The 26,413-nt window shown below is 42.3% G+C and overlaps 1 protein-coding gene across 1 annotated transcript; it reads right to left on the bottom strand.

Annotated features, from left to right (window-relative positions):
- Positions 1–1,532: 1,532 nt before the first annotated feature.
- On the bottom strand, positions 1,533–26,170 carry DCAF12 (DDB1 and CUL4 associated factor 12; the record flags this gene model as incomplete). The annotated part of the gene is made up of 8 exons (XM_010020425.1): positions 1,533–2,108; positions 2,843–3,027; positions 7,932–8,094; positions 8,790–8,855; positions 9,908–10,101; positions 13,316–13,376; positions 16,387–16,593; positions 25,916–26,170. Coding segments are annotated over 8 exons (1,290 nt in total), but the record flags the coding sequence as incomplete, so codon positions are not given.
- Between the last annotated feature and the right edge of the window lie 243 nt (positions 26,171–26,413).

Raw genomic sequence — 26,413 nt, 5'->3', positions numbered from 1 at the left:
TTTGTTACCCTGTGGTATATAATTTGCCCCTTTTCAGAGAAAAGCCTGAAAAGCCATACACGGAGCACCATAAACTGATTGTTTAAGCAACCAACCCACAAGGGAAGTAGAATTATAAAACACAGCAGGAAGATCTGTTTGTGAAGCACTTGTGTCAGTGTGGAGTAAACGATACTTCTGGGACAAATGCACATCAGGGAGAGCTCTTTTCTTGCCAGGATTTCCACCCAGATGGGAGGGAACTGCATTCCATGCAAGATTTCCATGTAAGTCTCCACTACCAAATGGAAATTAAGCCTGATGCTCACTGCTTGGGTTACTGATGATAATACAAAGACAAGAGGGATGGCAAGGTATGCATGCATGCTAGCTCCAGGTAGTCTGGCAGGAACTGCACAAGGGCCTAGAGCTGCCCTGCAGTGGTGGCTGTGACGTCCCGCAGAGAGAGGGGAACAGAGCATTGTCCCAGCTGTGCCTGTCCTCTCAGCTTCAACCAACTGCCCATTTGACACAAAAGCAGGGCAGCACAGGCACATTCTGCTCCACTGCTGGCAGTGGCAGCAGAAAGGCCTTCATCCCAGCAGAGAACGGAGGCTCAGTAACAAGCTGAGAGTTTGGTGGAGGAACCCAACTAGGAGGAACATCCCGGTCCTGCGTTTTAGCTGAGCATTAGACAAGACCATCACCTTGTAATGCACATGCTTCACAGCTGGACCCAAAGGACATCAGACCTATTCTCCCTACCCGGTCCCACATGGACTTTGAGGGAGTCTGAATGCAGAAAGCAGCAGGGGACTCGGGGAAAGATTAAGCCTCTCCTATACTAAGCAGGAGACAGCAGATGCTAGTGCTGTCCGAGCTAACAGCAAGTTATCTTGTTCCATGGAGAGCTTCTAGCTTGTGTTAGGGAAGTTCAAGAGGTACTCTAACTTCGGAAGAAAAACCCATTTTATTCGCTTATCAGAGGAGATGGCCATCCAGAAGAGCTAAAATGGGAAAAGTTTCCACAGCCTGGGAAAAAACCCAACCTGTTTTTAAACCAGTTTATGAAGAACCCATGAGTTACTGCAGCAGCATACTCAGGAACCTTGGCTCATCCAGAAAATGGATAGATTTAGTTCATTTTGAATGACAAGAGCACTCCCTAGCCCCCATTTTACTCTCAGCACCTCTGCAGGCCCTCAGTGTAACATCACCCTGCAGAACAAACCCAAGTTGTGCAAGCTGATACCTGGGACAGGCAGAGAAGGAACCTAAGATCAATTTTTGCTCCTGGCACTGCTGAAACTACAATTCAAATACAAATGCATGTTTGACAACTCCTTCACTTCTGCAGTTTGGGCTTGATGGGCAGTAACCCTGTGGAATACGTCCCTGGGCTCCAATTGAGTTCAGCTTAAATTCATCGCATTCCTCTATGTATAAACAGTGTCATTAGACTTGTACTTTTAAAAAATAAGATCAACCCAGGCCAGGGCCAGGCTCTGCAGATATAGTAGCTTCTCTCTTATAAATATTTTTAATATTTTTAATTACAAGTAGTCCTCACTCCAGGTAATGTAACTGACACAAAGTACCTGCACACACGCAGCCCCTAGACTTTCACAGAAAGCCCAGGAGCAACCACTCTATAAGAAAGGAATCCTACCTCACAGCAAAGTAGGGGAGAGGGCACACAGGCAAGATAGCCTAAACGTGGGGGAAGAGTCATTTGGAGCAAATACAATAAAAAGGGATTTCAAAAACTCTTCATATAAAGGATCAAGGAGGTTAAAGCAAAAAACTGGTTCAAAAAGATGTACAAAACTGTTGGAGACCAACAGAAATCTCTGCCAAAAAATAACTTACATTTAAATCAGAAATCAATGGCATCACACATTTTTGTTGTTAAAAAAAGGAAAAGAAAAGAGGAAATCTGTGTAAAGATCAGCATTTATAAAGAGTTATCATTAGCTCCAGAGACCAGCGTAATTCCCATGAAGTCCTGATGGAAGAGGGCCTCCTGCCACGAAGAGTTTTGTTCCAGACGAGTCATAGCAGTGGGTGTAAACAGCATTTGGGAAGAAATTTATGTCAGAAAAATAATTCCTCCAGGTTTCATCATGATTCTGTTAAAGGAAAGTTTATAGATTGTTATTTTTGTCAAATAAACCCAAAACCTTGTTTCACAAAAAGAAGAAGGTGGCTCCCAGAGACAGATCAAAGTGAAGATACCAGAGTTGTCCTGAAACTTTTTCTGAGGATGCTTGGGACAGACATTGGAGAGGCAAAGGTGAAGGGTAAGAAAGATACCAAGTTTCATTAGTTTTTAAAGTGACATCACAATGATACAAAATATAATGGAGAGAAGTTAGACAAAGCCATTAACTGCTTTATGATAACATACAGGAAATTGAACTCAAGTGCCTGACATAGCATTACCTCAGGAAGCCAGTTTCTAAAACTGTACATGAATTAAATCTAAGTACCACATTAGAGTAGCACAGTTTTAAAGGAAGAGAATGCATTTTGTGTTTGAGGTTGTGAAAACTGGAAGTTAGATTACATTCATAAATATCCTGATACAAAATAGTTAATTTATAAATCAGTGCATAAGAACAGCAGTGAGTATGCCTTACACGCAAGCAACCAACCTTCCATACCTTTCAGAAGGCTTTTGTACAAAGCGATTCTGCAGGACTTCTTGCTTTTCATGATTACACTTATCAGGTACATGATCACTGTGGCTGAGATGCATTTCATACAATAGCTCCCATTAGCACAAAAAGAACCAGTTCTTGAGCACTACGGCATGAACTCTCACTCCTGTGTAAAGGGCCTCCTACAGCCTCCAGCTACTCACCAGCCAGCCTTTCCCAGTAGTCAACTTCAAAATTTCACCTCCTCCTAATTTCTCCTTCTGCCCATAGCAGCCACGTGGGGGCTTTTCATCCAGGAACCTCTGGGCTCTGATATCGTAGAACAAGAGGGAACCTTGCCCTGTTCCCACTGTGATGATGTGCTCATAGAAGCTGACCGATCTAATACCTGTCAAATAGAGAAGGGACATACAATGCAGTAAGGAAAACAGATACCTTGGCTTTGCAGTGCTGCTGCTTGATGTCCAATATCTTCTTTAAGAGGAACTACCTACTAGTATTCTCCACAACACGCAAGTTTCCCCACTGCTATGAACCAGTGCAGACTAAGGCCACGGATGCTGCTGAAACAGCAGCTTCAATTACCTATACTGCTTCCCTTCTCCTCTGAGGTCATCAGCTACACTCATGGTGTACAATTAAGAAGCTCCATTCTCAGCAGGCTGCAGCTCTGACAGACAAGCAAAGATCATAAGCCATTTAGAATTAAAATTAGTTTTGTTCTATATGCCACAAGCTTCCAAGTGAGCACACAAGCAGCAAGTATGTGGCAGCAGATGAAAGAACATCACACTTGTTTCCTCCATGAGCTCACACCCTATTTACCTACCTGCCAGGCTGTGATAAGCAACCACAGGAGATAAAAATTACTGTCCCAGCTGCCACCAAGTGCATTTTGCTAATCAGCAGGCGAACTATAAGCAAATGCAACCATAACAATCACTACTCACTTTGCTACTAAGAGATACATCAGGCTTTTAAATAATTTTGAAGCTATCCCTACTCAAATATTGAGACACAAGGACACCTCATTCTTTGTGGCTGGCACTTTTAGCGCTTCAGCCAGTAATGAAAAGACTAGGAATCCTGCAACCTAAGCAACACCATGTTCCACCAGTAACTGGGAACCTACACCAAGTTCCCAATACAGACTAAACTTTCTGCTACATCTGAGTTATGCCATTAGATGGAGTAAAAGCATAGATTTTGTTTTCACAATATCTAAACCTGGTGTCTCAGCTAAACAAGGATCCCTCAGAAACAGTCTTGGGGACTGTAGTGGTAGGATAAGGGGTAATGGGTTCAAACTTAAACAGGGGAAGTTTAGATTAGATATAAGGAAGAAGTTCTTTACTGTGAGGGTGGTGAGGAACTGGAATGGGTTGCCCAAGGAAGTCATAAATGCTCCATCCCTGGCAATGTTCAGTGCCAGGTGGGACAGAGCCTTGGGCGGCATGGTCTAGTGTGAGGTGTCCCTGCCAATGGCAGGGTGGCTGGAACTGGATAATCTTAAGGTCCTTTCCAACCCGAATTATTCTGTGATTCTATGATATACTGTGTGTACAAATCTGCAATTTGTGAGATGTCCTGTCATCTTACCTCTATTTATTGTGCAAAAGGCTTGTTCTGTGTAAGCATTTTATCTCAAACAATTCTTCTATGCATATTAAACCCCACCACATCTGTGTTTTTCTTTCCTGCACAAGGTGATTCCAGGTTATAAACCCTGGGGCTTTTTAAGCCCTTTTTAAAGTACCACTGAATTACAGCCTAAACAAGCATTCAAACACAAGGGGTAAAGAGTGAGTTATGTCTCCTATGCCAGCTGTTGTCACCACACCAAGTGGGATTGAACAGCATGGAACTTGGAACATACTGGAATATACTGAGCAGTACATGTGACAGCAGACACCTGAGAGGTGTAGATGCACCCAGGGAGTTTCCCCTTCCCGTCTGTACAGAGTCCTAACTAGAAGCACATCCTCATCCTTCCGCCTCCATAACCTGACATTACACCCACGGCCAGCAGCACCTATGACACACACTTAGAACAGGCGCGGCCACATTGTTGAGCTCCAGATGTGAGATAAAGTTTTGGCTGCAGGCTAAATAAGTGGGAAACCACTGAGCAAGTCTCACACCTGCTGAAGGAGATTTTCCAGATTCTTAAGAGAATCTACACTTTAATTCAGAAAACTACAAATGCACCTGAGCAAGTTGAGACATCTTCCCTCATCCCCACTGAAAGGGCCTGGCTCTTGCAAATACATGCAGAAAGCTTTAAGCCCTCTGCAATCAGTAAGAGCAGTCACTTGGATAAGCAGAGGAAGGCACAAGAGGGGAGCTTTTCTTGGTTTTGCTTCAGAAGTGCTCTTGACAAGCAACCCAGCAGAACAGTTACTTAACAGAAACAGGTGATGGAATAGGAAGGCAGGTGGCGTATACTTTTCAATGCAGTTTATTAATAATAAAAAAAAAGCTGTAAAATGAAGAACTGTGGCTCTTTTTCTAATCAAAATAATTAACTGAAGGAATCCATCATGTACCCACTACTAAGAGGATGTTTAGAACAGGCTTTCGAGAGCAGCACTTCAAACTGGCTCCTGAAGTGCTGAAGTACCTCAGAATAATTATTCCCATCAACCTAAAAGCACAACCTGTGCCTAGCAGTGATCATAGTAAGCTCCCCAACACAATCAGCACTGTACCACCTGTAGACCTGAACTATTTGGGTCAGCAAATCGAGTCTCACTACTCCTGAGAGGCAGGGAGGCTCTACACATCCTGGAAGGAAATGAAGACACAGTAACGTGACCTATGCAAGGAGCAGACACAGAGCCTGCGTCACACAAGCTCTGCCCACTGCATTAACATTGCTGCGTTCAGGATATAAAGTCAAGGGCACATGACATTGTGCTGCATGCCAGGGGAGAAGAAAGCAATTGCTCTCGGAGATCATGAACCAGAGTCCAGGCCCTGCACTTCTCTATACAGCTGCTAAGAAGAGCAACACTTACAAGGTGCAGTAAAAAGCATTAGCTGCCCTCCCTTACACGAGCTGCCCTCATGTAAGAGGTACAGGGTACCTGTACACTGTATATACAATGTAACTGGTTACACTCCCTATTAACTGGCCCCAGTTCCAGTCTCACTAAGCAATAACCCTTCACTGACCTGTTTTTGTATACAACACTGGTGATCTGAAGTTAACGTGGATTTACCACATTCGGCAGGTGCATTCGGAAGCAGAAAGCACATTTAGGTAATGCTTCAAAACACTATTTTAGCCTGCAAGCAATAAAGAACCTACTTTTCAGAGCAGCCCTGCAGAGAAGGACTTGGGGGTGGCGGTTGATGAGAAACTGAACATGAGCTGGCTTCAGTGTGTGCTTGAGCCCAGAAAGCCAACCATATCCTGGGCTGCATCAAAAGAAGCGTGACCAGCAGGTCGAAAGAGGTGATCCTGCCCCTCTGCTCTGCTCTTGTGAGACCTCACGTGGAGTATTGTGTCCAGTTCTGGTGTCCTCAACATCAAAAGGACATGGAGCTGTTGGAGCAAGTCCAGAGGAGGGCCACGAGGATGATAAGAGGGCTGGAGCACCTCTCGTATGAAGACAGGCTGAGAAACTTGGGGCTGTTCAGCCTGGAGAAGAGAAGTTGTGTGGAGATCTCAGAGCAGCTTCCAGTGTCTGAGGGGGGCCTGTAAGGATGCTGGGGAGGGACTCTTCATTAGGGACTGTAGTGATAGGACAAGGGGTAATGGATTCAAACTAAAACAGGGGAAGTTTAGATTAGATATAAGGAAGAAGTTCTTTACTGCGAGGGTGGTGAGCAGCTCTTTACTGTGAGGCTGACCAGAGAAGTGGCAAATGCCCCATTCCTGGCAGTGTTCATGGCCAGGTTGGACAGAGCCTTGGGCACCATGATCTAGTGTGAGGCAGTCCGGCTCATGGCAGGAGGGTTGGAACTAGATGATCTTGAAGTCCATTCTATGATTCTACTTTCTAGAGATGCTGCACTGCTCCAAGTCCCAGTGAGATCAATAAAAAGTTGAAACACTTGGTATCTTGGGAATTAATATTAGTAAACTGCCTCCACCACCATGACAAAAAATAAAGATCTGCCTACTACGCAGAACAGAAAAGAGTGTTGAGCAAAGGCTTTCTCCAGACATGAACTGCAATACTACTGGGATCATGCCCCTAGCAGAACTGATCACACACTCAAGGCAGCAGCTTTCAGCCACCGGCCAGCACTGGGCACCACACTCCAGTGTCTCGCTGTTTCTTCCTGATGACACTCAAGGGTGACAGCATCGGGACCTTCATAGAGCCCTCACTAACAGCAGGTCAGGACAAGGGCTCTTGCTGCTAAAATATCCAGGTGACAACAAGAGCTGGTGAAGCACCTCTCCTCATATTATATATACTTTGCTGTATCTGAAGGAAGCAGACGCTGGTGTTTATCTAGACAGCACCATTCAAACTCCAGTAACCACATAAATAAAACTTACCTAATCTTTGCCAACATGCATTTTTGTTTGACAACTTGTCCGGCCAAGATATGGATGCCTAGAGCCAAGCTACACAAGGACTGCAGTTTATCAGTCTGGGATTAATGTGGTTTAAAATGGGCATTACAGCACAGTGCCTTCTCATGCTTGAAGATAAAGGGTATGGGAAGAAGCTTATGGTACCACACACCCTGTGAGGCCTCATACTTGGCCCTAGTCTAAAGTTTAACTGGACATACTATATCCACATCAGAAAGAGAAAACAGCACCCAAATCTGCAAGCTTTTAAGAGTCTCACTTATGGCTTTAAAATTACAAAATAAGCATTCACTCACAACACAGAAGCCCAGTATGACAGCACAGAGCAGACAACACGCTTTCTTCCCCCATACCCAGAGCAAAATGCAAGAATAGACAGTATCAACAGTGGTACAAAGACTGGATTTGCTTTGGAGGTGAAGTAAAACAGAGTAAGACACAGTAAAATCAAGTAGCATCAGAATTAACACTTCTAAAAGTTCAGTAATATTTGGAGGTGTATGATTCAATTGATCATAAAATCACTGATGTTTTCTATCATTAGATTTCAGAGTTGCTTTCACATTTGGTTTGTTGGTTGTTCAAGGAATATTGTCAAAAGCAAAACCTACATACACTATTCATAATTCAGTCTACTGCATGAAAATCCCTTCCTGTTAACTAAAAGCATATCTTACTGCAGTCTTAATAGCTACTTCTGCAAGAAAACCATTTGAAGCACCGTTTGACAAGTTTCTTACCACTGCCTCGTTCTTTGGAACAGACGGATTTAACGTTGTGAGAAGGCTGCCTGGGATCCAGAAAGGAGACATGTGCCTGTGATCCTACTGCATACACTGACCACTCCTGACCATAAGCCAAACACACATTCTCCCTGCAGTATGGCAACTTTGTGGAAAGTAACTGGAAAGAGAAGAAACAAAAATCAGCCTGTTATAAGAAAGGAGCAAGATGTTAATAGAACAATTCTGTAAGCTATGTTCAAGGAAGTTGCAGTGAAAAAAAAAAAAAACCACCAAAATGCAGCTAAAAAGTAAGTTCACCACAAAAACAGAACTTTAAAAGAAAACCAACAACCTGACCCAGAGAAAAAAAAAAAAAAATGAAGGAGATGGGATGCCTTACCCTTACCCTGAGATTATAAAGGCTGAAGCCAAGTAGAATGTAAAGAACAATAGACATTTTGGTAAATTGTTTTACATCTAAGCTGCTATTTCTTCAGCAGCTGTACAGAGACATCAGCTCTCAGCTGGAAAAGCTTACCTAACACACCAGCATAGGTATGTCTGGGTTTGATCTGCAACTTAAGTCAGTGCAACTTTCCTTAAGAACTCTGCTGCCAAGTATCCACCACACTCCATGCAAATGTTCACTTCAGCTCAACCATAACTGGCAGGAAGTTAAGAGCACTGCCCACCCTCTAAAGTAATCAGAGCTGTGAGTTTCTCTCCTCAAGTTCTAATTTTTAGGACATTTCATTTTACATAAAGCTTCTCACTGTTTTACAAATGCTGTTGCTCTTTCTTCAAGCATTTAAAGGAGATGAACAGTGAACAGCCTTAACTGCTAGGCAGTAACACCAACAAACAGAAAAGCACCTTTGCTAGTGTGTGCTCTGCTTTCCAAAGATGAAAATACCCATCCAGGGACACAGCTCCCAGCTCCTATAATAAAAAAAGAGAATTAGTTTCCTTATTATAGATGTCCTTACAAACTGACACTCTCCACTAGGCAGGCTGAATACTCCAATTGAACTTGTCCATAAACCTGTATGTGCTTATCAAGACACATTTTCACATTATACTTACCTTGACAGAATGCAATACAGTACAAAGGTGCCACGTAGAATGAGTAACAAAAAATAGCTTTCAAAAATATAGGTCTTGTCAGACAATCAAATAACAAATTATTAGACAGCACAAATTACAATTGAGAATTCTTTTCAGTGGCTCCCACGCTGATTCTGACCCTGAAGCAAACATTTCTTTCCAGGTATTACTCTACTGAGAAAGCTATATGAAGTCTCTATTACACAGGAGTAATAAACAGCTATAGTGAAAAATAAAGCCTGCAGGAGCACTGTGCTTCTGACAGCACAGCCACCTTTGCTTCATACTTTTGCTGTTCTTTGAGGGCAGAAAGAAAAGAAGTGGAGGATGAATTGCTACTTCCACTAGTAATAAGGGATCAGCATGGGGGAGGTTAATATATACTGTTTGTCAAACGCCAACAGAGTAACACTGAAGCAGGCACTTGTACCTGCCCTGTGTGTAGCCACCTCACTCACTGAGCAGTCCAGGAAGGATTCAGCCACCAAAACAGGAACTGCCTGAATATTAGCTGGTCTTCACGAATGGAGAAGGAAAGCAGTAAGAACACCCAAGAGCAGGATTCAAGCTGCAAGAGATATTTTGGTGCTTCATCTACTTCTTGTAAAAACTCCCAGTCTCTCCATCTTAGGATGCAACAAAATTAAACCCACAGGAAAATTGTTCCGTCTGAAAAAATATCATTTATTTTTCCCCCTACTGAACTTGCCAATTCACTTGGAGCAGAACAGACATAGCAGATGAAGGTGATGTGATAAGGATGCAGAAGGATCAGGGAAAAAGACATTAGGTTGCTTCTCCAATATTTTTTTTTAATAACTTTTTTCTTTTTCTAATATATACAGGCAGGTTTAGGATTCCTCAACTGACTTGCTTATCTTACTCACCTTGTTCTTATTGTTGAAAGCCAATGCTCGGACTTTGCAGTTGTCGGGATTGGTGTTCTCCTTTGGGATATCCTTCAGAGCCGTGTGTGTTATGTGGGCATAGACAGGAACTTGAGAGAGATTATGTCTGGCATCGCTCTTGGACAACACATCCTCTGTGACTTCCCAGAGACCCATAGAACCATCCCGGGAACCTGAATCCATGAATAAATGGTCCATAAATAAACAGTCCATCTCACACATACATAACCTCCCTTTTAAAAAAGGAATAAACAATAGGGTCTGATTTTACTGAGCTGTAAAGATCCTAACATTGTGAACTGACTGGTAGATGGGTTGTCTACCTGGCCTCCAAGCAGCTAGATCACCTCTTCCGTTTTCAAACTGATTGTAATGCATCAAAACCCACAATCGTGTACAACAATCACCATTACAGATTCACACATAGAACAAACTCTGTGGCAACTGAACAGCCTACACATTCAGCCTGGCTTACCAAGGCTGAGACTAACAGCCTGTTATGCCAATATGAAAAGCCCCCAAGAAAACTCAGTTGTGTTTTTGTCAGTTTGGGTTCATTTCTACCAGTGAGCTTATGGATACGTACACATAAATACGAGAACCGAACAAAAAGAGCTATCTTAAACCATCATTTGTGCAACTTGTGGAAAACCTATTTTAAAAATTATTTTGCTAAACCCTGCACAATTTCCTTTTTAAAGCATGTAACATAAGAACTGAGGTTGAACAAGCAAGAAGACATGGATTTGATGGATCAACCAACTGGTGGATAAGGAACTGGCTGGATGACCACACACAGAGAGCTGCAGTCAACAGCTCAACGTCCAGCTGGAGACCAGTAACAAATGGTGTCCCTCAGGGGATGGAAAAAGAGAAGCTGCGTGGAGACCTCAGAACAGCTTCCAGTGTCTGAAGGGGGCCTATAAGGATGCTGGGAAGGGACTCTTCATTAGGGACTGTAGCAATAGGACAAGGGGCAACGGGTTCAAACTTAAACAGGCGGAGTTTAGATTAAATACGAGGAAGAAGTTCTTTACAGTGAGGGTGGTGAGGCACTGGAATGGGTTGCCCAAAGAAGTGATAAATGCTCCATCCCTGGCAGTGTTCATGGCCAGGTTGGATGTAGTCTTGGGTGACATAGTTTAGTGTGTGGTGTCCCTGCTCATGGCAGGAGGGTTGGAACTAGATGATCTTAAGGTCCTTTCCAACACAAACCATTCTATGATTAGACTATTAAATTTACAGGCTTTAGTACAGCATGGGGAATAAGATGTAAAAACAGTTAAGCAAAACATCTTGTTGCAATTCAGGTAGCCAAGCACAGCAGAGATGGCTTTGCCCCCACACAGCCGGAGGTCATTTGCCACTGTCACCTACTACAGGCAAATAAAAAAGGAGGTTCCTAATGGCACTTGCATAGCAGCAGACAGCACATGACACAACATCCTGCCACTCAATTTACATGCTGATGGTTTTTAATGGCACCTAATCTTGTTTGTTATGGAGGCTGAATACTCAGCAGTAGAATTTCTAAACATTTTCACATACTTTAGGAGGAAGCTGTCCCCTTAATAGCCTTAGTACAGGAAAAAGTCAGTGTATGTAGTTCAACTGGTTAGCTCTGAAGCCAAGGAGAATATCATGTTATCCTAGCCTCTTGCCATCCTGGGAATTATTCACCCCATCTAAAGCTTTTGCTATGGAAACTTTTATTGTCCAGCCAGTACAACTGAGTGGACTGATGCATTCTCCCTAATACGGCTGCTTAGTCAAAAGTTTCATTTTATGGTTCTAGGCTACTGAAATGCAGTGCTGAAGCTTCTATAAGCAGAGCCCTGCCTCATTCTTGTTGAAGTTAACACAAGCAAGAGGAATAATCAAGCCCCGTGTCCTATTCGTACACATTCAACAGTTCTAAGGGCAGTGAGAAAGTACGCTGCCAAATCTCTCAACCTCAGGCTGTATGATTGGTCTGGCTTGCCATAGGACCAAATGCTCTTTTGTCTTCCTGTGGCATTTAAACTGCCCCAAGAAAGCCACAAAAAAATTGCATTTAGTTTCTTAATTCACATAATGGTATTTGCTATTTCCTCAGTATTTGGAGTTCAAGTATTTCTGTTCCACGCTTTCAGATACAGATGTAATTGAAATCTGTAAGACTAAAACGATGTCAGAAGTCAGTTGTTTCTTTCCTCCTGATTAAGAGCATCAAAGTTCTGAAGAGCTCAGTTTAGCAATCAGACACACTAATTGCTTTCAACAAGTTTTCCGTGGTGTCTCAGGTCTGGAGTCAAGAGCCTACATCCTGCTGTAAGCACCCTACAAAAGGGAACAAGGCAGTCTTCTACTCACACCTCCACCCCTGAGCATGTAGAAAACACTGAGAGCAACACAGTTCAATCTCACATCCTGTGCTTCTATTCCATCAGATCCTTAAGTTTCCCTTGGATATCTGTAATAACCTCTGATGTTCTCTTCAAGCTTATTAGCTGGCAGTGTATTTCTAATGCAGCTATATGGGTTGGAGACTTCCAAGGATCAATTTATATTAAATTCAGAATAAAATTTCAGGATTAAATTTTTGGGTTTTTTTCTTTTTTTGGGGGGAAGGGGTGGGTGGGGAGGAATCTTACTGAACTAACAATTGAAGTATTTTATTTTTATGAAAGGCTGTTATGATTTTGTGTTAATCTGCAGTTTGACACCTCCTCGTGCAGAATACTATACCCTGTCAGCACAGAAAGACAGTAAGCTACTAAATTTATGCAATAATATATTAGCATTGCTGCCCTTACCTAAGTAATTCTTTGTTATTACTTGAAGTTACACTAATTATCAAAATAGTTACTAAAAAGTAAGTAACTGACCTTTTCTACTACAGCCTTCTGTGTTAACAGTCATTGTATACATGCATATACATACACATTCACACACACACATATACATACACACACACACACAGAGCTGTACCAATAGCTTGAAACAAATTTGAGTTTTCATTAATTAATCTTTCATAGAATTTCAGGAAACCGACACTGCTCTGCTGTATTCCAAAGTTATTAGCAGATAACCAACCCCCCTCTTGAGACTATCCTTCTTGTGCAGGATCCTTCCCTGTAACTCATTGTGTTTAGAGATTCAGCAGGTCTTGCCATGAGAGGAAAGACAGGAATATTCCCTCTGATACTAGAAAAATCAAATCTAGACCAGGCTCTACAAATGGAACAAAGTGAAGCACTGTACTAAGACCAAGGAAGGTTTAAACAGCCATGGTAGTTCTAAGTAGTTTCAAGTGCAGTGACAAAGATGCTTCCCTAAGACCTATCAAGTGCTGTGCACCAGTATAAAATCCTGGAGTGGAAAAAAGAAGGAAAAAATTGACTTTACCAGAAACGGCCATAGTATCGCTGATCCATGCAATTGAAAATATCCAGTCCTTATGTCCATCCTAAAAGGAAAAAAAGACAGATTTTTCTGTGTCATTATACTCTAGAGTAGTTTCAAAGCAGACAGGTATTCTCCACTTTGAATTTTAGTACAAACTCAGAAGGACCGTCCTACATTAAAAACATAAAGATAAGATCCCAGTATCAGGCTGGAGCAATTGAAGTACTCAACAGTAATCTTAACTTGGTTTGATTTTGAAGTGTATTATTGATAGCGAGCATTAGGTTACAGGAAAACATGTCTCTGACCAAATGACAAATTGATATCAGTTCGAAGGACTTAGTATTTTCCATTTTGAAAGCACTTCCTTTTATACCTCCTTTACTTCTACACAGTAGCTACATCCCTACTATAAAAAGTAACTAAACCTTACATTCACAGTATACGACCTACAGATTAATTTTGCAAGAGTATTATTTCAATCATCTTTTATTTAGAGAAACCTGGAGGGAATGGGGGAAGACCATAAGACTTTAGTTCCACTTGAAAAGCTGCAAAATCACAGCAGCACAGAAATTAATACTAAGACATATAGATCTTCAGGCTTGAGTCTTTCTGCAGCTGATGATCTGCTACTGCAGAAACTCTGACCTCTGCTGTTAACATCTACATGAGGTCCAGCCTAAAGAGAAGAAATGAGAGAGAAGCACTCAGCAATACCATCATATTAATTTCAGTCTTTTTTAAGACTGGCTATTTAAAAATCACTAACAACGTTTCAGAAATATTAGCAGTCCCAGAGTATCAAACTACCATAAGTTACTGGGTTAGAACTAATCCTCAAAGCCAAGTTCTACCTCTGCAATAATACATACTTAAGTGAAATGGATGGCAACCTAGCTGAGAGTTGATTCCCTCACATGACTGAGAGACATAATAAAGTATATTTTTGTCAAAGTGTATTTGGTGGAGTATATCTGGTTATGTTCATCATGACTGTTTGTTGGAAGGAAGCAGGAAAACAGGTGTGCAGCTATTCTATGACCTTCATGCTCTGCTGCACTGGGGCACGTGGCCAATGCTCCCAGCATGGACAACAGGGAGATAATGAGAGGTTGCATGCCCCCATGAATAAACAATTAAGAGATCTGGCATAAAGCTACTTGTTTTGAAAAACAAAGGATGAAAAAGCAGATGCCTCTTGCAGCTGTATCTGAAGCCTCACCTATGGGTGTAGGAATTTTCCCAGTTACCTGAGACTCCTGGCATCGGCTGCAACGGGGCTTCCCAGATGTAAGTGTAGCCTGGATGATGATTCAGTAGTATTTCGTGATGTATTCCTTCTTAAACACTATTCTCTCTATCCAGTAATGAACTGATGCATTGCTAATTTTCCTCTGTACTTTACTTATATATATATATATATATATATGATTTGCTTTATCGTACTTATTTATATGACAGATATATACCCAATCCACATTAGTGTGCTTGTTTAATAAACTGTGTATGTTACACAGCTAGTGCATGGTCGTTTTGTTGAGTACCCTGCCTGTCAGCAAAACAATAAGCTGCATTGAAGAAGAGGAAAATTTGAAGAACTTGTATCATCTCTTCAATTTCCCAAAAGGGCTTTTTCACTAGAACTAGTTTCAGAGGTCATCACCACAATTAGACTTTAACATTTAGGATTCTGTCACATTTTCAATGCTTAAAATTAAACTGAAGTACACCTGAATCTGTGTGAGGAAGAAGAAATCTCACTTAGAACCCTAAGAATCATCTCACATGCTTGTGTGCTGTGTTGGATGGGTCTAACACGGTAAAAATTGGTCCGTGGTGGACCATCCCCTATCGCCTGGAGTGGGTGTGCACAGTGGGGAGCCAGCAGGGCCACTCCTCCTGGTACAGGCTGACCCCCTGCGTCAGGACGAATGTACACGGGAAAAGGAAGCCAGCAGGGCCACTCCTCCTGGTACAGGCTGACCCCCTGCGTCAGGACGAATGTACACGGGAAAAGGAAGCCAGCAGGGCCACTCCTCCTGGTACAGGCTGACCCCCTGCGTCAGGACGAATGTACACGGGAAAAGGAAGCCAGCAGGGCCACTCCTCCTGGTACAGGCTGACCCCCTGCGTCAGGACGAATGTACACGGGAAAAGGAAGCCAGCAGGGCCACTCCTCCTGGTACAGGCTGACCCCCTGCGTCAGGACGAATGTACACGGGAAAAGGAAGCCAGCAGGGCCACTCCTCCTGGTACAGGCTGACCCCCTGCGTCAGGACGAATGTACACGGGAAAAGGAAGCCAGCAGGGCCACTCCTCCTGGTACAGGCTGACCCCCTGCGTCAGGACGAATGTACACGGGAAAAGGAAGCCAGCAGGGCCACTCCTCCTGGTACAGGCTGACCCCCTGCGTCAGGACGAATGTACACGGGAAAAGGAAGCCAGCAGGGCCACTCCTCCTGGTACAGGCTGACCCCCTGCGTCAGGACGAATGTACACGGGAAAAGGAAGCCAGCAGGGCCACTCCTCCGGATGCAGGGCTGATCCCTGCATCGGGATCAGTTGGCACTTTCGGGGATAGAAAAGGCCCAGGGTTTGAGAAAGAGAGTAAAGAAGAAAGGAGGGAGGAGAGAAGAGGACGGGGGAGACGGATCCAACTAGCTTTATGGCTGACATTACCTCTGTGGGGACACCTGCCAAGTAGTGCCTGCTACCCCGTTTGCTCTCAATGCACCTCGGAGCTGGCCCCCTGGTCATTGAACAAATGTTTAGGTTTGTAAGAACTGTGCTTAATCTGTTCTTTTGGATCCTTTAGCTCTCTCTCTCTTTCTGGTTTGGGATTAGTCTCTGGGTTCTACATCTGTTTTAGAGTTTGTAATAAACTTTCCAGCAGTTTTGGGGTGTATATGTGCAGCTTAAGTTCCTTCTCCACCCGGAATCCTTCAATCCCTGGAACATGTGCGTACTCATATTTAAGACACCTTACTCAGGAATGTTTTCAAGCTTTCAGTGCTCTGAAATTCAGCACTTCAAAGTAGATCTTCTTGTAGGTAATAGAATAAACTTACATCTCCCACACAGACAGGATCGAGTGTAGGCAGACGATAAACTGCGAGACTGTTGGGGTTGTCTCCACCGGTGGCCAGAAGGGTCCTGGAGGGGTTGAGCTCAATGGCATGAATACCACATCCCTGCTGGTTCACCATGCCAGGTTCACGATCTTTCAGAATAGGAATCTTGGTAATTTGACCAGTCTGGACATCTACTACAAATAACTGGGAAAATAAACAAAAAAAAACAAAATCAGGAGATGTAAGTTATCACTGAACAAGTAAGAAAAATAGATGGTCAAATACTGTTCCTCTTTTGAAGTTATATTCTTTTAAAGTTGGAATCCACGAATGCTGCAAGTATCGCTGAAAAACACATAAATTTCTTCTTAAAACAAGTAAACTTAATTACATACGGATTTATTTCCATTTGGTTTTCACAGCAATGTATGATAGAGGGGAGATATTTGTCATGGGAGATTTCCCATTTAACAAAGCCCTTGAATCTAAAACTCTTTTAAGTGTTCAATACTGTGACAAAACAATATTGGTTTTCTGTTACTCTGTACCACAATGAGAAAGAGACCCATTCAAAACAAGCAGTAAGCCCTACGGGACTTAGCACAAGTCTCCTAACTACCAGGTAAGACACCTCCCATGAAGTTTTGGTTTTGGAGTTTGTTTTCTGGCGATATAGAGAGAATAGTAATTAAATATAGTACCTCCAGTGTGAACATTTGAAAAAAGGTATCTAGCTACATACCCCATCCCACAAAAAAATTGGAGCTGTCACTGCCCCCTTGGCAAAAAACTCAGTTAAAGGCTTAAACTCTTCTAACAGCCAGGATTATACCCAGAGTTATGTCAGTTAAAACATATAACATCATATGGTTACAGTCTAAACCAGAACAAAGGTTTACGTTGCCTGCCAAAGTGTACTTTCATTTGGGAGGCTCTTGTGTTGGATCATTTCACAGATGATGTTTGGAGAGCAGCTGCACGAACAGTGAAACACATAGAGGGGACAAAGCCCTGTGCAGTAATGTGAGTGAAGCAAGGAAATGGAAGATCTGGAGCTGACTTGGCACTAAGGAAAGTGATGCAGAATCACAGCCCTGGAGTATAACTAAAATCCACCTCCTAACCCCCAAGTTCATTCCTTCTATAACCAAAGCTTCTAGAAGTGAACTGAAGATGGAGAAGACAGAAACAAAAACAAAAAAATAAACTCAATGCAAATTAAAAAATACAGACCTCAAGGAAATTGTTCTGTCAGACATTTCTAGAAAGACAGAAAAGAAATCTAGAGGTTCTCAGAGAGAAGTTATACGTACAAGTTTCTTCAGATGAACTCCCACAGACTGCAGACCTGTTCTTTAAGAAGTGTAAAAAAAGAATAAAATTTAGCAGCATAACTATTGTTCTTGATCTGCTGAGCTATCAAAATATTAATGTCAAATCAAAACCTGTGTGATGTGTTAAACTCATTCTGCAGAGAAAACTGAAATCTCCTCATCCCTATCTGTGAGTTGTGTCTGAAGCATGCATTACCTTCTACCCGAACTGATATTCCTCAGTAGGCAGCAGTCCTGCACAAACAGATTACAGGTCCTACAGGAACTGCATTTTGTGTTTAGTTCTTTATTTTGCATGCAGGTGTAGGGTCAGCCAGCAGCTGAAATGCAGCTGAGTCGGAAGCAGGCACTCCTCACTTCTCTCCCAAGCCTTTCAATGCAGTTCACTGCCTGAAACAGCTGGTAAAAAAAACAATGCACACAGCAGCCCCTCTGCCCTAACCACATCCCTGAAAATTAACACCTGCACTACAGGACCAGTAATTCCCTCTCCTCTCATACTCCTTTGTCCTTCCCCTGTGAGTGCATATCCTCTTTGCTTCCTCAGCATTTCCTTCCAGCAGAAACATCCAATTCCATCCCCTATCCTCCTTCAACCACTGAAAAATAAACCAACCACAAAATCAACAGTTAAGTGCACAAGATAAACACTTGCAGATGTAAACTGCAGTGTTAAACTGGCACCAGAAGAGCCCATTAGGAAAAAGTACATCCACAGCTCAGGATATCCATGGACCTGGAGAAATTCAGCTGTAAGAGATTCATATTCATTTTCCTATAGCAAGTTTCCAAATTAAGGTGTTCTCAGAAGCAGCAACAGGACATATTTCTTGCAGTGCTTTCACCTACTCATAGCCCACTCTAACCCATTGTCAGTCCTTGAACTACTTTATCATTTTCTCACTTTCCTCCTCCAATTGCACAGCATTACCGAAACCAGAACTGCAACTGCTCTTAGAGCAAGAAACTTCACACAGTTAAGTGACTGGCTCTGTAGTTTCAGCTGTAAAGTTCTAAGCAGTAACCTCTTCCCTTGCTTGGGAAGGAACTTAGCACACTGTGAGCAGTTAAAAACAACCACTGCCAACCTAGAACAAAATAAGGAAGCACTGCTTGCATATGCTAGTGTCTTGCATCACCTGGGGCAGGGTAGGAAGCCAGAAGCTCACACTTGCATCACTGATTGCCAAGAAATCATCCCTGCACATCCAGCAAACAAAAGCCAAGAGAAACCAAACAGTTGCTAGACACTTCTAAAGCAAAACCAGGGAGAAATGTTAAGACAGGCACACAGCTAAGAATGCATAAAATTTGAATACTGGCTTAAACAGTTTTAAAGAGACTACAATAAATACAGTACAAATTATCTGACTGCTTTTAAATAAGTGCAGTCAAAACTGCAGCATACAATGACAGAGACCTGAAGAAAGACCTTTACTTGGCCTACTTTTTCCAAGCAAACCAGTACTTTCCTGACTCTTGAAATAAGTACACCTGCAAATAACTCTAAAGCAGCCTGGCATCTAACAGTTTTCTCAAAGTCCTGATAGCTCAACAATACTTTTTTTTTTTCTTTCTTTCTTTCTCTGAAGCAGGAATAAGAACTTATTTTCCAGCTATTCATTATATGGAAACTGAAAAACAGCCCCAAAAACTTTTCTTGGATGCAGTGAACTCCCATCAACCTTGAAACAGTGAGCTGTGCATATTTGTCTATTGATTTTAAGCTTTGCAGATAATTCAGTTCTTCCTGCTAGTAGAATGTACACATGTCAGCCATTAGCATGCCAAATAACTTAACATCCAGGATTACTAAGCCAGGATTGCTCTGGCCAACTGTTGCCAGAAGTCCAAAGACCACACTTCACCTGTGAGAAACGAAGCAGACACAGCTATTGTGTCCTCTGCAGGACCTTGTTCTAACAAGGAAACAGGCTGGATGACATGACAGAGAGAAATCTATCTTCCCATATTATTTTATTTTTAAGCAATTCAGATGTACAGCTTGCAACAGTGCCATCTGCATTGGGCCTAGCTCAGATAGTTTCCCCTACAGCAGCCATCCTAGTGCCGTGCTTTGTATTGGCAGCTACAAAGGTGTTGGTAACACATCAGTGTTTTGGCCACAGCTGAGCAGCGCTCACACAGCATCTAGGCTGGCCCCCCAGCATTCTCCTCACCAACATGAAGGGTGTTGGCAAGAGGACATCAGACAAATTATTTCGTTTTCCTTTGCTACCCTGTGCTTGCTTTTGCTGCCTTTATCTTGACTCATGAGGTTTTTGCATCTTATTTTCTCCACCATCCTGCTGAGGAAGACAGTGAGAGCAACTTGGTAGGCACATGGCCCTAACCAGGGTCAACCCACCACTCACTCAAGGATCAAGGCAGACACTAAATAAAAGCACTCTTCCCACACACCTGTAACTGAAAGCACTGACTTTATACAGCAAGATGAAAACCAGTCCTCAGAAAGCCATTTCAAGGCAGTACATAGGCTCTCTCGTGTCTTCCACTGTTGCCCCTGCACACAGACCCACAGAGGAACAGGCAGCCCTATTTTTGAGTTGGTTGTAGGGTGGCAACCTGACCTGCAGCATGTTTTTATTACACAAGGATGGGCGTGGATTTACAAGGCACTAAGAACATGCATGAAAGACTTTATTCTTCACAGCAGAAACACTCACAAACAACATGCTGTGTGCCACAGCTCCTCACATACTGCTCTCAGAAATAACAGGCACACTCTTGTCATTCATACTAATGTCTGAAACAAACCCAAGAAAAACTCATTACCTTGCTAAAAATAGAGTCCCTAAGAGAGAATCAATTATGAAGAAGTTTCACAATTGGCTTAAGCCAACCTTTGAGAATCCACATGCTTCTTCCTCATCACCCTTCTAACAGCAGCTACTCCTCAGGCAGCTGCAAGGTCAGTTGGATCCTATCTCGGCCTTTGGTGGAAAGTAACCCTACAAGAAAACCCATCTGAGCACAAAGCAACTCATCCCACTGACTTCCCAGCCATGGCCATGTCAGTGACAGCAAGAACGAGCAGGTGGAAACATCCCATTCTACAACTGCACAACTCCCGACCAGCTGAACCTGGTCACAGAAACTTCACCATCAACCAAGCTGCAAAAATGACATCATTGTTCTCCTTCAGATGTTTTTTGCTAACAAAGGCAAGACAATGCTTACAGTGTCATTACACCACTACTATGGCTAGTCACTCTGAGTAGCACTATTTGATTTTTCGCAGATCTTGAGTCTTGCCTTTTATTCAGATTGTAAACATCTTTCTTTTTTACGTTCATGAAGTGTTTGGCATAATGTTCTTCCATTCTTTTGCAATACAGATTTATAATATATGCCAAGCCCCAAGAAACATGGACTCTTTAAAGACCAATATATCAAACTTGTATGTACCCCTTCCAGTGGGGATCAGAACAAAGAATATTGGAAGGTGTCCCTGTCCATGGCAGGTGGGTTGGAACTAGATGATCTTTAAGGTCCCTTCCACCCCAAACCATTCTATGATCTTATGTCCAGCTTTCCATCCTCCAGTACCCCTAAGTCCTTCTCCACTAGGGTCTCTCAATCCCTTCATCCCCAGCCTGTATTCACCCCGTGAGGGACATCACTTGTCACCAGTCTTCACCTGGACATGAACCCACCGCCCTCTTGATGTGAACATCCAACCAATTCCTCACCACCAAACAGTCCATCCATCCAATCTGTATCTCTCCAATGCAGAGAGAAGGATGTTGTGGGGGACCATGTCAAAGGCGTTACAGAAATCCAAAAAGACAACATCAGTAGCTCTTCCCTTGTCCACAGAAGTAGTAGTTCCATCACTAGGTTGGTGAGGCAGGACTTGCTCTTGGTGAAGCAACAGCTGTCCCAAATCACCTCCTTGTCCAACATGTGCCCTAGCATAGCTTCTGGGAGGATCTGTTCCATGACCCTCCCAGGCACAGAGGTGAGGCTGACAGGTCAGGAGTTCCCAGGGTTTTTCTCTATACCCTTTTTAAAAATGGGTGCAATGTTTCCATTCACCAATCACCAGGGACTTCACCTGACTGCCATGACTTTTCAAGCATCATGGAGAGCAGTTTGAAAAGTACCTCAGCTGTTCACTCATCTTAGGAGAAAAACTATTCACAGGTTTTTCAGTACAGATAACACAAGACGGTAATGCCCTCACACATCCCCCTTGGAGGGATCTAAGGCATAACAATCCAGAATATAAAGAAACCACCTAAGAATGGAGCAGCAGTAATAGCAGCCAGTTCACAGAATCATAGAATGGTTAGGGTTGGAAGGGACACCCTCCACTAGAACTTCACTGACTCTGAATTCACATTTCCAGAGACAAGATGATGCAATCAGGCATTCCACCTTGCTACGAAACTAAAACACTACTAGCTAATAGGCTAGGCACTTTGATGTCACCTAATTTGTTCACTGCCAAAAATCGTATTTGTCAGTTTTTATCTGTGCCTTGCCCTCCATGTTTAATTTCAGGAGGCTGTCAGTTAACACATGTTGACAGATATCAAAGGATGGAGAAGTGAGACTTCAGCTGCTTGAGGGCATCTCTACCACCCACACCATACCTGGCACAGAAACTACCAGGCTCTGATAACAGACATGGCTATCGTATGCAGTTGACAGAGAAACAAACGCTCTTGAGACAAGAAACACCACCTGGCTATTTAAGTATACACCACTAAAGAAAGGTGAACGGAGGTGTCAGTTATAGGCATCTGAGGTTTATTTACACTGAGTTTCTGTCACTGTTCAGTGGCCTTTGAGTTCCAAACTGCAGGCGCATGACTTCTCATTCCTTCCCTAGGATCAGAAACAAAGTCTTCTTGATTCTTCACTACATGTGCAAAGCCAGAAGGAAGATCTGTTAACTTGCAGAGCAAGCAGAAATCATTTTCCCATAGAGAATACATATTCATGGAAGGAAGAGCAAGTGTGCACTGTATTCCCACCACTACAACCCTGGAACAAGACTAGGTTATAATTGTATCAGATGCACCGAAGTGAAGTGGGATCTCTTCAAATTTGAAGTCTCTAACAAGAAACAAGAGCTGGTGATTTACAGCAGGGCACCCAAGGCAACGTATGAATCTACCAAGGAGAGAAAAGGTATCAGCTAGCACTCAGAAAGCAACCCATTCACACCATGGAAAAGCTGAAAACAGAATAGAATATTCCATAAAGAAGTTTTTAACACAAATGTATCTATCAGGCCTGCCTAAAAAAATGTAAAAAACCCAAAACAAAACAAAACCCCAAACAAAAAAATTCCAGGCAGCTATATCAAGCAACTAGAAACTAATAAGCTTCTTGTATATAGGGAATTATTTAGAGCTTTTGTATATTTTCACTCTTAACTTCACAATTAGCAAAAGAATTATGTTCTGAAGAAGGAACAAATGGAACAAAAAAGAAAAGAAGCTTCAAAATGATTACTGAAACTTTTTATTAGAAGCTGGTTTATTCTTCATCATTTCCTGAAATATAAAGCAAAAAAACCCTACAGCAATCTACAGCAACCTCACTTTCAGTGTTCTCATTTGCCATACGCTGTCTTCTACATAAACCTCAGTTTCTCTAAGAAACCTGAACAGAAGATGCTGATTACAGACAGAATCTTCTTCTGAGATTCTAAGAATCAGCCTTTGGTTATTTAGATGCCATGGTGACACACCCTAAATGCTTGCACCTCTCAGAGGTTTGCCCACTCATTCATTTGAATTCAGAAAAGATTAAGAAGCCCACTGCATACAAGATTTAGAAATTCTTGAAAGCATGAATCTGGCCTCAGAAAAACACAGGTGATGGTATTCGAATATTCGAATTTTCAGACACTTAAATACCTGCATAGGTTCTGTAATTGAAAATTTATCAGAAAAAGTGTGCACCTTTAAAAAGACAAATACTTGATTTACAGCTGACCAACTGTAAACACTCAGATCCACTGCAGAACAATGAAGTTATTTCATATACACAATCATACTCAGGGATATTTTTAAGGCTAAGAAGTTACTCAAAATAATTAAGCAAGTTATAATTATCATTAAAAATAAGCAAAATAGAGAGCTCCATAGTCTCTTCAATGTTTATAGTGACTAGTATTGTCAGGCGACTAGAAGCAAACCCACTCCTCTATGACAAGAGTATTATTTTTGTTTTGTTATTAAAAACAGTGAATCCTTCTGGCACAGCATCGCCAAGGGCAGTTTTTAAATTAAATGCTGAAAGCTCTCAGTGGCACACTCAGGCTTTGATTAAAATAACTGCTATGGTTTGTATTTTTCTGTTGCATTAACTTATTAATTATGTGCAACTCCAGTGCAGTAAATCCCATTCAAGTCAACCACGTTGTTTTAGATTTACTCCCAGCTTAAATGCCACAACTTCAGCAGATGACAACTGGCAAAGGAATTCTTCTTTACTAGGTCGCTGACTCAGGAGATGAGAGAGAAAATCTCATAATTAGAGTGTAGGGTTCAACGCTCTACTTGTTCAAATGTGAACACAAAGCAAGTAAGCTAAGGTTTGTACAGTATTCATAATTGATACACAATCTTTCACAGTGCTGATGTGACTTCTTTTGTAACCACTGTATTTTGCTTAATAAAAACCAAGGCCCATCTATAACGTTAAGTCTAGCTGCAGAAGCACACACTTCGTTGCACCATATGCAGTGGGAACAACAATATGGTTGAATCCTTCTTCAGTTCAATGACTGTTTGGTCCCAAACCATTTTCTGTTAGGTTGTGTTAGTAACACGCTTGCCCGTTTGTCTTTGCCGCAGCAGCACTGGAACTACAGAAGTTACAGAACACAGCAAAACTGACCCAGCTCTATAAAACACAGTCATCTTGCTAGAGTAAGCACAGCAGGAGTTTGTCTCCTGTAAGCTGTTCCACAAGCAGTGCTGGCTGCTGCCCAGCCAGGGCTATGAACACACAGGGAGAAAGAAGGCAGAGAGATTCAATTTCGGGCTTATTCCCGTTAAAAGATTGTTTTGTTTATACAGCTAATCCTTGCTTCTTAAGAGCTACTGCATGAAAGCCTCCCACTGTGTAACTATGAATAACAGAACATCTGAAATAAAAAGAAAACAAAAACACACCACTTTCCCTTGCAGGTCAGATCACTGAGCACAGCTTCCAGGCTAAAGATTCTTGAGGCAAAGAAGCAGACAGACCTACTGATATACTGAGGTTTAAGGACTGCTTGATCTATACATTCCTTACATCAGCTGATTAATTTCTGTGTCACTAAGCAGCTTCCAAAGAACAGACCTTGGATTTTGAAACTTTCAATCAGAACTGCATACGTGAAATTGCAACCTCAGCCAATGAAGCTGGGCCACTAACTCCAGCAGAGAGAATACTACCTAAGAGGCATGATTTCCTCCATTTATTAATCACATATGACACAATTTTAAAATTTTTCTATAATGTTTCAAATCCAAAGCATCACTGTTAGAGGCTGAAGAGGTTTCAGTTTTTGCTGAAGCACATAAAGGTACATAAGCAAGAGAATTTACTTGAACACTGGAAACAGGTTTAGAGTGAAAAATCACATAGTTACCAAGCACAGGATAATCCTTTGGAAGATCTGGTACACACTTTTTAAACTGGGAATGTTTCTAGCTACTCTGACAAATATCTGGAAGTTACCCACAGTTTTGAGTTTTGTAGCAACTTTTCAAATTCATCAGCACAAAACCACATATAAAAACCAAACTGTGCTAAGACTGAGTATAAGAAAAAAAGCAACATCTGCTAAGCAAATAGCTAACACATTTAGCAAAGCTAAAAATTAAATCTCCATTTTCAGAACAAGAAAGATTCAACCCTACTGGTGCTTTCCATCCCACAAACAGATGTATATCACTTGGTGCAGATCACACAGATGCTGCATGAGGTACAGGTGTGGCATTTGAGTTCACAGCTGTCTGCACAGTGCCATATTTTCAGCTGAGAAGGGGTCATCATTAAGCATTACCTTCATTCAAAATTAATTGTGCATGATCTTGACTCCACTTCTAATTACTAATATTTTCCTTGGCAGTCTACATACTTTGATTACTGTAAGCATCATTTAGGGATGGGGGTGGCATAATTAACAGAGGGAAGAGAAACAGAGAGATGGCACTTACTGTGTTGCATTTTGTCCCACACACCACTTGTCGATGGTTCAGCCACTGGGAGGCAAACACTTTGTTAAGGGTTCCAAGGTGAAATTCTCTCTCCTTCAGGAGGCTGGGAAGCTGCTGGGCTGCGTATTCATGCAACAAGCGGTGATAGCTGGACTCATCCTGCATCCTGACCTCTCTACCTTTCAGGTAGTACACCAGAGACCTTTTCACTGGGGGGAGCCTTTTCCTTTTGTGAACTGAGTGATCCCACCCATACTGTGGAAAACAAACACAGAAATGAGATAAAGCTACTAGAACAAACTTAAGGCACGACCCTTCCAAATTCAAAAGTATTCTCAGGGAAATACTGAAATTTTCCAAGGTATCTGTGGAGAAATGTACACAAACACAAACTCGGAAATGCTGATACAGCCTTTAGCAGCATAAAATCTAACGAAGCAACACTGTGATGACATTAAAAACAGTCAACACCGGTTCAGCCCCGTTGAGAAGCCAAAC

This window comes from Nestor notabilis, unplaced genomic scaffold (genome assembly GCF_000696875.1).
Source record: "Nestor notabilis isolate BGI_N333 unplaced genomic scaffold, ASM69687v1 scaffold10158, whole genome shotgun sequence".
Taxonomy (NCBI): Eukaryota; Metazoa; Chordata; class Aves; order Psittaciformes; family Psittacidae; genus Nestor; species Nestor notabilis.
Note: the sequence above shows the minus strand (reverse complement) of the source record. Positions and strands in the feature narration are given on the sequence as shown.